We start from the raw sequence: 12,101 nt of genomic DNA, 5'->3' as shown, positions 1-12,101 counted from the left end.
TCGAGCGGTCATCATGTCGATAGATTATATTTTTAAAATTCACTAGTATTCTTTTTAGAAATTTGGGATACCGATCTTGTAGGCCTATGGACCTCTATAAATCCTCCTTTAACCCATTAGGATTGGACACATTGAGAAAGACTCAACCTAACCTACCTTATCATTCTCGATCTCTTAACAAAGACTCAAAATTTGAATCTCAGGTTGTTAGAAGACCTATATCCCTTTAACGAGGTAAAGAAAAATTCACTAAAGCAATTGAAAATTGTTGTGTCATAGATGAGGATCAAGTTATAAGTTTTGGAGAGTATGTCTTAAAAGCAAGCTGTGAGGTAATTTTGTATTACTTTATCTAGTGAATCTTATATTAGAGGTCTTAGATCTCGTTATTTTTTATCTCCACAGTTGGTGTACAGGTTTTCCTTGTAAAAATTCTTATATCACTTATTTATTTAGTTGATGTTTGGTAATTTTGTTTATTTGATATTTTCTAGTATTAAATTGGATTAAAATAATTAATTCTTATATTATAATTTTTTTAAATATACACATTCAATCCATCTGGTGTTATCCTACTGAACAACAGTTTTTTAATTGGTATTAATATGAGTTTTTCAAATAAAAATCAAATTTTTATTGAACCTGCAAGTCCAAAATGGAATAATAGAAATTTGGGGCTCCACTAAACAGTCCACCATACTTAGACGAGAGTAACTGCCTCCACTGGAAGGCCCAAATGATGCAAATTATACTTGGGTAAAAATGCAAATTATACCATTTTCATCATATTATTTATTAACTCAATATAATATTTTATTATTAGAGCTCAAAGAGTAAAAAAAAACCAAGAAGAGAAATATTTCTTTGAATAAATTTTATTTACACGCTTAAAACAAGTTTTTTTTTTCCCCTACAAAAATGAATTATGAATCATCAACGAAAAATGCCTCCATGTGCCCCATCTCCATTGCTTTCTTTAGATATTCATCCTTCGATTCCATTTTCTTCCAAATAAAGAATCCCATCTATTTCAAACAAGAAGAATAATTAAAGAAAAATGGATTTTCATGTTTTCTAATTTTCTCATTGTTAAAAATTAAATTTTTTACTATTCCTTGTCCATATAATGCTTCCAAATTTCCACTTTCTTTGCAAGCTTTAAAAAATGAAGAGACTTCATCATTTACTTGCCTCCATGGAATTGTTGAAAATTTCTATATGGGGATATTCTTCATTATGAACTTATTCTTGGATGTTTCAAGAAAATTTTTACAACTAAAATAAAAACAAAACATATAGATTAATATTTAAAAATAATAATAAATTAAATGTATGTATAATTATTATAAACATACCTTAATTTTGTATTGAACAAGTCTGCAAATAAAGATGATACAACCCGAGTAAGAGTCTTTATCAATAAGTCACTCGGAAGAGATTTAATGGTAAAACAATAACCATTTTTTTTTTCTTGAATTTAATGGTAGTAGAAAGATTTGACATATTGACTACACGAAAAACTAAGGTGTAGATTTGTTTCCTAAAAATTATTAATTCTATATCATTATATATAGGGTTTAGTAGGTTATATGCTTACCTAAAATAGAAATAGAAAACCTGAAATTAGTTAAATATAGGAATGAAGGAAAGAATGAATATATTTTATTTTAGAAGAGATTTCTTCTAAATAGGATACTGCATTTTTTGGAAACTTTGTATTTCGTTTTGGAAATAGATAACGATTAGGATTTTCTATTTGCAATAGAGTTTCTATACATATAAAAGCAGGTTTCACACCTTTTACATATAATATTGGAAATTTTATTATTAAGAAAATACCAATTATAAAAAAAAAATCATGTTCAATTTCCAATGCATTTTGTAGAAACAATTTATTTTAGAAAAATAGATTTTTAAAAATCTGATTCTTGTTTCTTGCGAATGAAATGACAAACTTATTGCAAAAGGAAGACAAAAAAACACCTTAAAAAAATATTATAATTCATATTAATCTCGAAAAAATATTGGACTCCATGTTGTTTCATATATGATGATTGATGCCTGAGGATTTCCACACTTTGAAGCAATTTTTTGAAAAATAAATTTGGTATGAAACGTGTCGGTTGGATACTTCTATTTATGTGAATTTTAAAAATAGAGATATAATTACCTAATTATATGATTTATTTTTTAAAGCATGTTAGGTCAACGTGGCAAAGTTTGATATGATTCATCAACATGTTTTTTTTTCAAATTAGGTTAAATATAATTAGGTTTTGGTCAAATTTGTATCAATTTACATAATTTGTTTAATAAATAGGTAGGTTTTTGGTCAACTTGCATAACATGAATTTGACACGAATTGACCATGTTGACTAACTTAAGTATAATTTTAAACTATTTGGTTCATATTTAACTAATTTTAAATTTATTTTTAAATAAATAGATTAATTGAGTAATAAATATGTTTGGCTAAAATATTAAGTATATAGACTTATATAAGATCTAGTTTAGCATAATTATTAAATAGAAGGACTTAGATTAATAAATGGGTTACACGAGGTGTTACCTATTTAATAATTAGATAGTATTTGAGTTATATTTTTGACACGATTATTATTTGAATCGGATTTAACTTGATTTATGTAGTAGAATGCCTTAATTAAAAACTTAGTTAATTTTTGGAGGTTATTTTAAAAAATAATTATACAAAACATAGAAAAGAGGTTAAAAACATTGAAGCTGTAAAATATGCCGCCGCGGACACGACTCCTCAGAGATGAATGGACATTTAAACCCCAGATACTCTCTCACCAATTAGTCGAATCTGTAAAGACTAAACGTAGAGAAATCAGGCCCTTTTGGTAATTTAACAACTGAAACATCTGAAACATCAAAACCATCCGAACTGTTAACACTATATTTGCCCATTATCTTTTCTTCATCTCCTTCAATCTCTATATATTTCGATGTTTTACGCTGAAATAAACCATCACTCATCAAAGCCCTTCAACAGTTGTCGTCTCTGCATCAGGGTCTGAAATATCCCTGGCCAGTTTCTTCAATTTGTTGGGAAAAATGGGGCTTGATAGTCAGCAGGAGAAGGATGCTAGAGACAGGGCCATTGATGATTGGCTTCCGATCACGTCCTCCCGGAACGCGAAATGGTGGTACTCTGCATTCCACAATGTGACCGCCATGGTTGGGGCTGGCGTCCTCAGTCTCCCTTACGCCGTGGCAGGGCTCGGATGGTATGTTTCCTGTTTCTTTCATTCCTAAAAATGAAATTCCTTCAGCTTTTACTTTGAATATAAAAGCTTTATTGTCCTGAAATTGGGTTTTGATTCTGTTTACAGAGATTTTGTCTCCTCTTTTGTTTTTGGTTATTTAAGGGATTTTCAGTATGTAGGTATTTAAGGGATTTTTATCTTTTTTCGATCTTCAAAAGCTCTGATCATAGCAGTCGTTTCTCTTTTCAAATTTAGGGGTCCTGGGGTGGTTATTCTTGTTCTGTCATGGATTGTCACATTGTACACTCTATGGCAAATGGTTGAGATGCATGAAATGGTTCCTGGAAAGCGGTTTGACAGATACCATGAGTTAGGACAGCATGCCTTCGGTGAAAAGCTTGGCCTCTGGATTGTGGTGCCTCAACAGGTGATTGTAGAAGTGGGTGTTAACATTGCCTACATGATCACCGGAGGCAAATCCTTGCGGAAGCTCCATAACACAGTCTGTCCCGACTGCAAACCCATCAGAACCACCTACTTCATCATGATCTTTGCCTCTTGTCACTTTGTTCTCTCCCATTTGCCCAATTTCAACTCCATCAGTGGTGTCTCATTTGCTGCCGCAGCCATGTCCTTAACGTAAGTCTCTCTATTCCTATCTCTTGTGAGCTTTCTGTGACAATCTCCATGCTGTAAGATTGATTTTCTTACCTTTCAATCTGCAGTTACTCAACTATTGCTTGGACAGCTTCGGTTCATAAGGGTGTCCAACCAGATGTGCAGTATTCGTACACAGCTTCCACCACAGCTGGAAGAGTCTTCACCTTCTTTAGCGCCTTGGGTGACGTAGCATTTGCCTATGCTGGTCACAACGTGGTGTTGGAGATCCAAGCAACAATTCCTTCCACCCCTGAGAAGCCTTCCAAGGGACCCATGTGGAAAGGAGTCGTTTTCGCTTATATTGTTGTTGCCATCTGCTACTTCCCTGTTGCCCTGATTGGATACTGGATGTTTGGGAACAGCGTTGCTGATAATATCCTCATCACACTGGAGAACCCACGTTGGCTAATAGCAGCAGCCAACATGTTTGTTGTCATCCACGTTATTGGAAGCTACCAGGTTCAATTCGAAATCTTCTCCAAATAATATGTTTTTATTTCATTGAATCTTCATTTCCTCACGAGCTTATTGGAACTGCAGATATATGCAATGCCAATGTTTGACTTGTTGGAAACATTGTTGGTGAAGAAACTGAAATTCACACCATGTTTTAGGCTTCGCCTTATTACCCGCACCCTATATGTTGGTGAGTGGTTGATGCTCTTCCTTCTTTGGATGAGTTATGACAAAGCTTCATCAGCCTATTTTCATGCTCTTATATATCTTGGTTGATTGCAGCTTTTACTATGTTCATTGGTATGCTGATCCCTTTCTTCGGTAGTCTCCTTGGATTCTTGGGAGGATTGGTTTTTGCCCCAACAACATACTTTGTAAGGAATAAATCCTCCCACATCCAATTAAAGGCATATTAGGCTATTATATATCCTTCACAATACAGCACTAATATCTTAAATTTTGGTTTTGTGCAGCTCCCTTGTATCATGTGGCTTGCTGTTTACAAACCCAGAAGGCTTAGTTTATCATGGTTTGCAAATTGGGTATGTTAATTAACTCCAAACTGTATATCTTAAGGCTGCCCCTGTCTCTCTTTTGGGTATTAATAGGCTTTGTTTGAATATGTGCAATTTCAGATGTGTATAGTTATGGGAATAATATTGATGATTCTAGCTCCCATTGGTGCACTGAGGCAGATCATCCTTCAAGCCAAGACCTTCAAGTTGTTCTCGTGATGATCTTCCCATCGTAGTAAGGATTTGGTGGTAATGGCTCTGAAGATTGAAAGATCCGAAGATGGGAACTATGTTTACAATGGTGTTTTCAACTATGATGGCCTCATTTCAGAATATGCATATTATGGGTTAGTCTAGGAAAATGGGACTTGGCTGAGGAGTCAGCTGAAACAGTTGTATCTGTTCTCAGGGTTTAATGGTTTTCTCTTTAGTTCTTTCATTTGCATGGACACATCTATATTACATACATAATTTCAGCTCTTTGGTGAAAAATGTTGTGAATTTCAATTCTCTTCAATATTATCTCCCCTTATATGTCAACCATATTTCCAAACCGCATTGAATCCCCAATGAAATCAAATTATTTAGCTTGAAAATGATGACATGGGTTGATGATCAAAATATTAATGCTATATTTGGTTCAAAAATACTATAAAGGCAAGAAAATGTTAACTCAAGATTATAATATTGTCCTTGGTTTTCACCACCACTAATAATCACTAGTGACATTTTGATGGCCAATGACCCTTATTAGCCTTTGGAAAGTTGCCTTCTTTTGATACATACTCTAATGAATGAAAAAGATTCATCAGATTTAACAATGAAATGAATACATGATCTAAACATATATGGTTGAGAGTAGGTTAATTCACTGTTAGATATAACATCAAGTTTAAGGTACAACTTGATGATATTTATTTTTATGAATGAATCAACAAAAATTTCGTTTTTGTAAAATTAATTAGTAGGACACTAATATAATTCATTTTTATATCAATGTTTTTCTTTTTTAGTTTTTAAATAATCATGTGTATAATTTGAAAACTTTCATTTTTTTTTTTTTAAATTTTATAATATTTCAACTTAAAAATTTTTATCTATTATTTTTCTTACTTTCAGTTAGGTGTATAATTTGGAAGTTTTGAATATTAAAAACTGCAAATTCGAAAATTAAGGGTGTGAAGAGTAGTTGTGGAGTCCCACATCGGCAAGGAGCAGAGTAATAAGGTGATAGAGTGGTAAGTAATGAACGTCAGTGATATGATGAACGTCAACCGTCTCTGCCACTTGGGACCTCCCAAGTACAATGGAGGTCACTGTCGTAGGCCATGGCTCATCTCTGATTCTTCGATTGGATGCTGTCCTAGTTGAATGTCTTCAAAAACTGTGTGAAGTGGTAAATAATGTTCAGTTGACTGATCAGAACCATGCTAACAATTGAAGTTTGTTTTATTGGGTACTAATAAGTATAGAGCCATTATTTACATAGCTCTCAGAGACAATTAATAAAAGCATGAAGTTATGGAGTACTATTACTCTAATAGCTTTTCAAATTGTCATTTGGTTCTTACCTATTATCTACTTAATCCTCACCTTCCTTTTCTGTTTCCTTGCTGTCGGCATATTTCTTTTGGCTTTCTTCTTACCTTGGGACGATTACTAGGCTTTCATTTCCCTTTCTGTTTGCTTCTTTATCTTCTCCATTAGTTGCTTCATTTTGTGCTGTCTTTACCCTTTTGAGGAACAAGTTTTCCAAGGGCACTGTCAGCTTCTTCACTTTTCATGAGCTCTTCTGCAATCGTTGTTGGGTCAACTGTCAATAACAAAAAGAAACAGTTTATGAAGGGGAAAAAACTGGTATGTCTTCTAATATTTATGTTCTTCCTCCAAATTATGCACTGATACTCTGTTCTTGTTACATAGGGATTATTAGATTTTCAGAAGTGAGAATTTAGAGGAAGAAGAAAACATCAGTGGAAATATAATTATTGCAATAATATAATAAAAATTTAGGGCTTCATGAATGTGAATCCTTACAAACTCACCTGGCTGTCATTTAGATTATGCTCTTCAGCTTGTTGGCCCTGCAGGTCACTGCAGCAGTCAATATCTTCAATCACAAATATTGATTGGTTCCTGGTTGTGACTAACAGTCTTCTAAACTCTTGAGTTGCAACAGAGACTGCTGAGCTCTAAGTCACAGATATGAAATTCCAAGTCATAGTTAGCCATGGCTGCAATCAAGCTCGACTTTCCAGTGCCTGGAGGTACCACAAATATCCTCGTTTCCATGCCCTTCCAACTCTTTTATTGTACTTCTTTCTTTTGACAAATCGATCTAAGTCATTTATCAAGTCCTGCTTGTGCTTTGAATCCATTGCTGGTGTTTCAGAAGTTGATGGATAGTTGAGGTTGGTTGATTCCCATGACCCACAGTATGAATAGAGCTTCAGGACCTTGTTTTCTTCTATGAAGGCTTCTGATCTCTCTACCACATATGGCAAGTAAGAGCTCAGTATCTTTTTCATGTTTTTCTTAGGGAAACTAAGCTCTATTGACCTTGATTCACAATCTGTGCCTTCATTGTACTGCTTCTTGGTATAAACCATTTCCCATTTGACCTGAATTCCCTCAAATATTTCAATAGCCTTTTCACCTTCACCAATGGTGATTGAAAGGTTCTTACCTTCTGGAGATTTCGATCTGCAGTTACTCAACTATTGCTTCGACAACTTCGGTTCATAAGGTTGTCCAACCAGATGTGCAGTATACATACACAACTTCGACCACAACTGGAAGAGTCTTTACCTTCTTTAGCACTTTGGGTGATGTAGCATTTGTCTATGCTGATGACAACATGGTGTTGGAGATCCAAGCAACAATTCCTTCCACCCCTGAGAAGCCTTCCGAGGGACCCATGTGGAAAGGGGTGATTATTGCTTATATTGTTGTTGCCTTGGTCTACATTCCAGTTGCTCTTATTGGATACTGAATGTTTGGGAACAGCGTTGCTGATAATATCCTCATAACACTGGAGAAACCATGTTGGCTTATAGCAGCAGCCAACATGTTTGTTACCATCCATGTTATTGGAAGCTACCACGTGCAATTGAAAACTCAAATTCTTCTGCAAATACTATGTTTGATTTCACTTTATCTTTCATTTCCTCGTAAGTTTGCGAAAATTGCAGATATATGCAATGCCAGTGTTTGACATTTATGAAACATTGTTGGTGAAGAAACTGAATTTCATGCCATGTTTCAGGCTTCGTCTTATTACCTGCACTCTATTTGTTGGTGAGTGGTCGATGCTCTTCCTTCTTTGGAGGAGTTATCACAAAGCTTCATCAGCCTATTTTCATGTTCTTATATATCTTCCTTGATTGCAGCTTTTACTATGTTCATTGGTATGCTAATCCCTTTCTTCAGTAGTCTCCTTGGATTCTTGGGAGAATTGGTTTTTGCCCCAACAACATACTTTGTAAGGAATAAATTCTCCCACATCCATATTAAAGGCATATTGGGCTGTTATATATCATTCACAATAGAACACTAATATCTTAAATTTTTGTTTTGTGCAGCTCCCTTGTATCATGTGGCTTGCTGCTTACAAACCCAGAAGGTTTAGCTTATTATGGTTTGCAAATTGGGTATGTTAATTAACTCCAAACCGCAATATCTGAAGGCTTAGCCCCTGTCTCTCTTTTGGGTATTAACAGGCTTTTGTTTGAATATGTGCAATTTCAGATCTGCATAGTTCTGGGAATAATATTGATGATTTTAGCTCCCATTGGTGCGCTAAGACAGATCATCCTTCAAGCCAAGACCTTCAAATTGTTTCTTGTGATGATCTTCCCCATTGCAGTAAGGACATGGTGGAATAGCTATGAAAAATCAAGATCAGAAGATGAGAATTATGTTTACAGTAGTGTTTTTCAACTATGATGGCCTGATTTCAGAATCTATATATGCATATTATGGTTTAGTCTGGGAAATGAGACTTGGCTGAGGAGCCAGCTGAAACAGTTGCATCTGTTCTCAGGGTTCAATGGTTTTCCGTTGTTTCTTTCTTTCTTTCTTTTGCTTGTACACATGACTTTGTTAGCCTTTTGGTATTGTTTCTCACACGCTAGTTTTTATTTAGTGGCTCATTTCATTTGGGCAATCCATTCATATTGATATAATTTTTATTTTATGACAATGAATTTAATGCATTGTATGCTAACTATTTTGTTTCAATATTTTTTGGCTAAGAAAATATTTTAGATAGTGACTTAAAGTTTGTTTAGTAGTGATTTTAGAAAACATTTTTAATATTTTTAACACTTAAAATTTTTTATCATTCAAGTATTAAAAAAATTAAAAATATTTTATAAAATCACTACCAAACGCATTCTTATTCTTCACTTGAGATTCAAGGTGGTTGTTGGATCAATCAAAAAGTCGTAGGGAAGTCTACTAAAGTCTGTTTAGTGGTAAGTTAGGTGGTTAAAGGGTTAAAATGGATGTATTTTTTTATTTAAAAATGTTTAAATTAATGTTTTGGAAAAACTGGGGACGCTTGGGTGGTGGAAGCAACACTCAAGAACTAGAATCGCTCGAGCGCTTATCCAATGCTCAAGTGCTCGAGGCTCTTGAGTGGTGGGTAAGTGCACTCGAGTGGTCATCTCGAATATGCTAGAACATGATAGATAATGTTTTGAAAATTCACAAGTATTCCTTTTAGAAATTCAGGATACCAATCTCCTAACTTATAGACCAATATAAATCCTCCTTTAACCCATTTAAGGTTTGGACACATTGAGAATAACTCAACCTACTTGTCTTATCATTCTCAATCTCTCAATGAAGATTCAAAGCCTAAATCTTAAGTTGTTAGAAGACCTACATCCCTTTAGTGACGCTAAGAAGAATTCACTAAAATAATTGGAAATTATTGTGTTGTAGACGTGAATCAAGTTGTAAGCTGTGAAATAATTTTATGTAACTTGATCTCAAGTAGTGGATTTTATATTAGAAGTCTTAAACTTTGTGGTTTTTTATCTCCATAGTTAATATAGAGGTTTTCCTTGTAAAAATTCTTGTATCCCTTGTTTATTTGGTTGATGTTTGGTTATTTTATTTATGTGTAATATCTTGTGACATTAAATTGAGTTAAACTAATTCAATTTTTATATTATAATTTTTTTAAATACACTCATTCACCCATTTCTAAGTGTCATCCTATTGGACAACAATTTTTCAATTGGCAAAGAGGATTTTTTAAATAAAAACCATATTTTTATTGATCTTGCTAATACAGAATGGAGCAACAACGATGTAGGGCTTCCTTAAATAGTTGATCATACTTTGATGGGAGTAACTATTTTGACTAGAAGGCTTGAATGAATTTTTTTTCTAAAATTGTAAAAAAAGAAAAATAAATAAAGGTTTGAATTTAGTGGAATATGGATAAAAACCCTCATTGAAATTATATGTGAATGATAAATCTACCGATGAATTAAAACCTAAACAATAATTTGATAAGAAGAAAGTGAGGTTAATGCCAGCATAAAAATACAAATAATATCATTTTCATCTTATTAATTTTCAACTTAATATAAGATTTTATTATTGTAGATAAGGGCAAAGGGTAAAAATACGGAGAAAAGCACTATTTCTACTTAAAACTAGTTTTTTTTCCGAATTATAAATCATCAGCGAAAATTCTGTATGGCTCCATTTAGCAAAGTTTCTCTCCCCTCCCTCTCCCTCTCCCTCTCCCTCTCCTCTTTTAAATGAAAGACAAAACCCAAGAACAAATAAAATTCCCCAATTATTAATACTAAAACCATAGGAAATATTCAAATGTCCAAAAGAACTATACACATTCACAACAGTCTCTTTTTGTCTAAATAAAGACACATGTTCTTAAAATATAACATGCATGTGATTAATGTTTCCTTGGGATTTGGGATTTAGGCTTTAAAAAATTAAAATGATCCCCAACACATCATTAATTCTTTTATTCGATCTTGAAATTAAACTTCATCTACATATCAAGAATAGTAAACAAACACACTATTATCTAAATAGCTTACAAAACAAAGAAACTTCATCATCCCATATGCAAGCTTCACAATAATTCACTTCTTCTACATCTTTATCTTCATCGTCTTCAATCCATGGCCATCCTCTTTTTCCTCCAATCCCTCCATTGTTTCTTCTACCACAAGTTTTGGCATGACAGGTTGTTAGTTCTTGGCATTTAACAATGGGGTTCCTAATCCACATGCTAAGAGTGAAAGCTCTTGTTCTCTTCCTACACTCCCCTAGCTTTCTTGATTTCTTCACTGCATTTAGAAGTTTCATGCCTTGTTCTTCATTCGACTCACCCCCTTTGCATAATAAGATGATGCCATAAACATATGATGCCTCCATATGCCCCATCTCCATTGCTCTCTTTAGATATTCTTCTCCGGATTCCACTTTCTTCCAACTAAAGAATTCCATCTATTTCAAACAAGAAAAATAATTAAAGAAAAATTGATTTTCATGCTATCTAATTATCTCATTATTGAAAATTAAAATACATACCATTCCTTGTCTATATAATACTTCCGGATTTCCACTTTCTTTGCAAGCCTTCAAGAATGAAGAGACTTCATCCTTTACTTGCCACCATGGAATTGTTGGAAATTTCTCTATTGAGATATTTTTCATTACAAATGTATCTTTGGATGCCTCAAGAAAATTTCTACAACTAAAATAGAAACAAAACAAGAAAGCAAAACATTTCGATCAATATTTTTTTTTAAAGAATAAATTAGATGTATATATAATTATTATAAACATACCTTAATTTTGCATTGAACAAGTCCGTGAATGAAGATGATGCTACCCGAGTGAGAACCTCTATCAATAAATCACTTGGAAGAGATTCAACGATGGAACCATGACTATTTCTTTTGGTTTTCTTGAATTTCATGGTGGAAGAAAGATTTGACATATTGATTATAAGAGAAACTAAAGTGTAAATTTGTCTCGTAAAAATAACTAATGTTATATCATTATATATAGGTTTTGGTGGTTTAATTGCTTACTTAAAATAAAAATAAAAAAACCTGAAATTTGTTAAGTATAGGAATTGAGGAAAGAAGGAATGCGTATTATTTTAGAAGAGATTTCTTTTAAATAGGATGTTGCATTTGGAAACTTTCTATTTGAATTTGGAAATAGATATTGATTGGTTTCTATTTGC

General features: G+C 33.4%; 2 protein-coding genes and 1 long non-coding RNA gene across 5 annotated transcripts; 2 read left to right on the top strand and 1 right to left on the bottom strand.

Moving 5' to 3' along the window:
- Nucleotides 1-2,943: 2,943 nt before the first annotated feature.
- On the top strand, nucleotides 2,944-9,056 carry LOC100264875 (lysine histidine transporter 1). Of its 2 annotated transcripts, none has more exons than XM_002265912.5 (7): nucleotides 2,944-3,251; nucleotides 3,486-3,869; nucleotides 3,956-4,349; nucleotides 4,431-4,536; nucleotides 4,629-4,720; nucleotides 4,820-4,888; nucleotides 4,982-5,457. In XM_002265912.5, the coding sequence occupies exons 1-7, from the start codon at nucleotides 3,079-3,081 to the stop codon at nucleotides 5,078-5,080; spliced, it is 1,317 nt and encodes a 438-aa protein (XP_002265948.1). In that variant the 5' UTR covers nucleotides 2,944-3,078; the 3' UTR covers nucleotides 5,081-5,457. The 2 variants fall into 2 exon arrangements, with proteins under 2 accessions (XP_002265948.1, XP_019077399.1); XM_019221854.2 differs by lacking the exon at nucleotides 4,982-5,457 and adding an exon at nucleotides 8,609-9,056 and having other exon boundaries at nucleotides 2,946-3,251.
- LOC109123047 (uncharacterized) lies at nucleotides 6,206-7,658 on the top strand. 2 transcript variants are annotated; one of them, XR_009467583.1, is made up of 4 exons: nucleotides 6,206-6,718; nucleotides 7,015-7,128; nucleotides 7,254-7,365; nucleotides 7,571-7,658. It is a non-coding gene; the product is annotated as an uncharacterized LOC109123047 (long non-coding RNA). The 2 variants fall into 2 exon arrangements; XR_009467581.1 differs by having other exon boundaries at nucleotides 7,509-7,604.
- A 1,783-nt stretch (nucleotides 9,057-10,839) lies between the features above and the next one.
- LOC109123561 (putative F-box protein At1g67623) lies at nucleotides 10,840-11,865 on the bottom strand. Its single transcript, XM_019223729.2, has 3 exons — nucleotides 11,698-11,865; nucleotides 11,438-11,603; nucleotides 10,840-11,353 (listed from the first exon to the last, which is right to left on the bottom strand). Exons 1-3 carry the CDS (start codon nucleotides 11,847-11,849, stop codon nucleotides 10,925-10,927), a joined length of 747 nt encoding a protein of 248 aa, XP_019079274.1. The 5' UTR covers nucleotides 11,850-11,865; the 3' UTR covers nucleotides 10,840-10,924.
- Nucleotides 11,866-12,101: the final 236 nt, after the last annotated feature.

Source organism: Vitis vinifera, chromosome 1 (assembly GCF_030704535.1).
Source record: "Vitis vinifera cultivar Pinot Noir 40024 chromosome 1, ASM3070453v1".
NCBI lineage: Eukaryota > Viridiplantae > Streptophyta > Magnoliopsida > Vitales > Vitaceae > Vitis > Vitis vinifera.
This window is presented reverse-complemented; position numbering and strand designations above follow the sequence as displayed.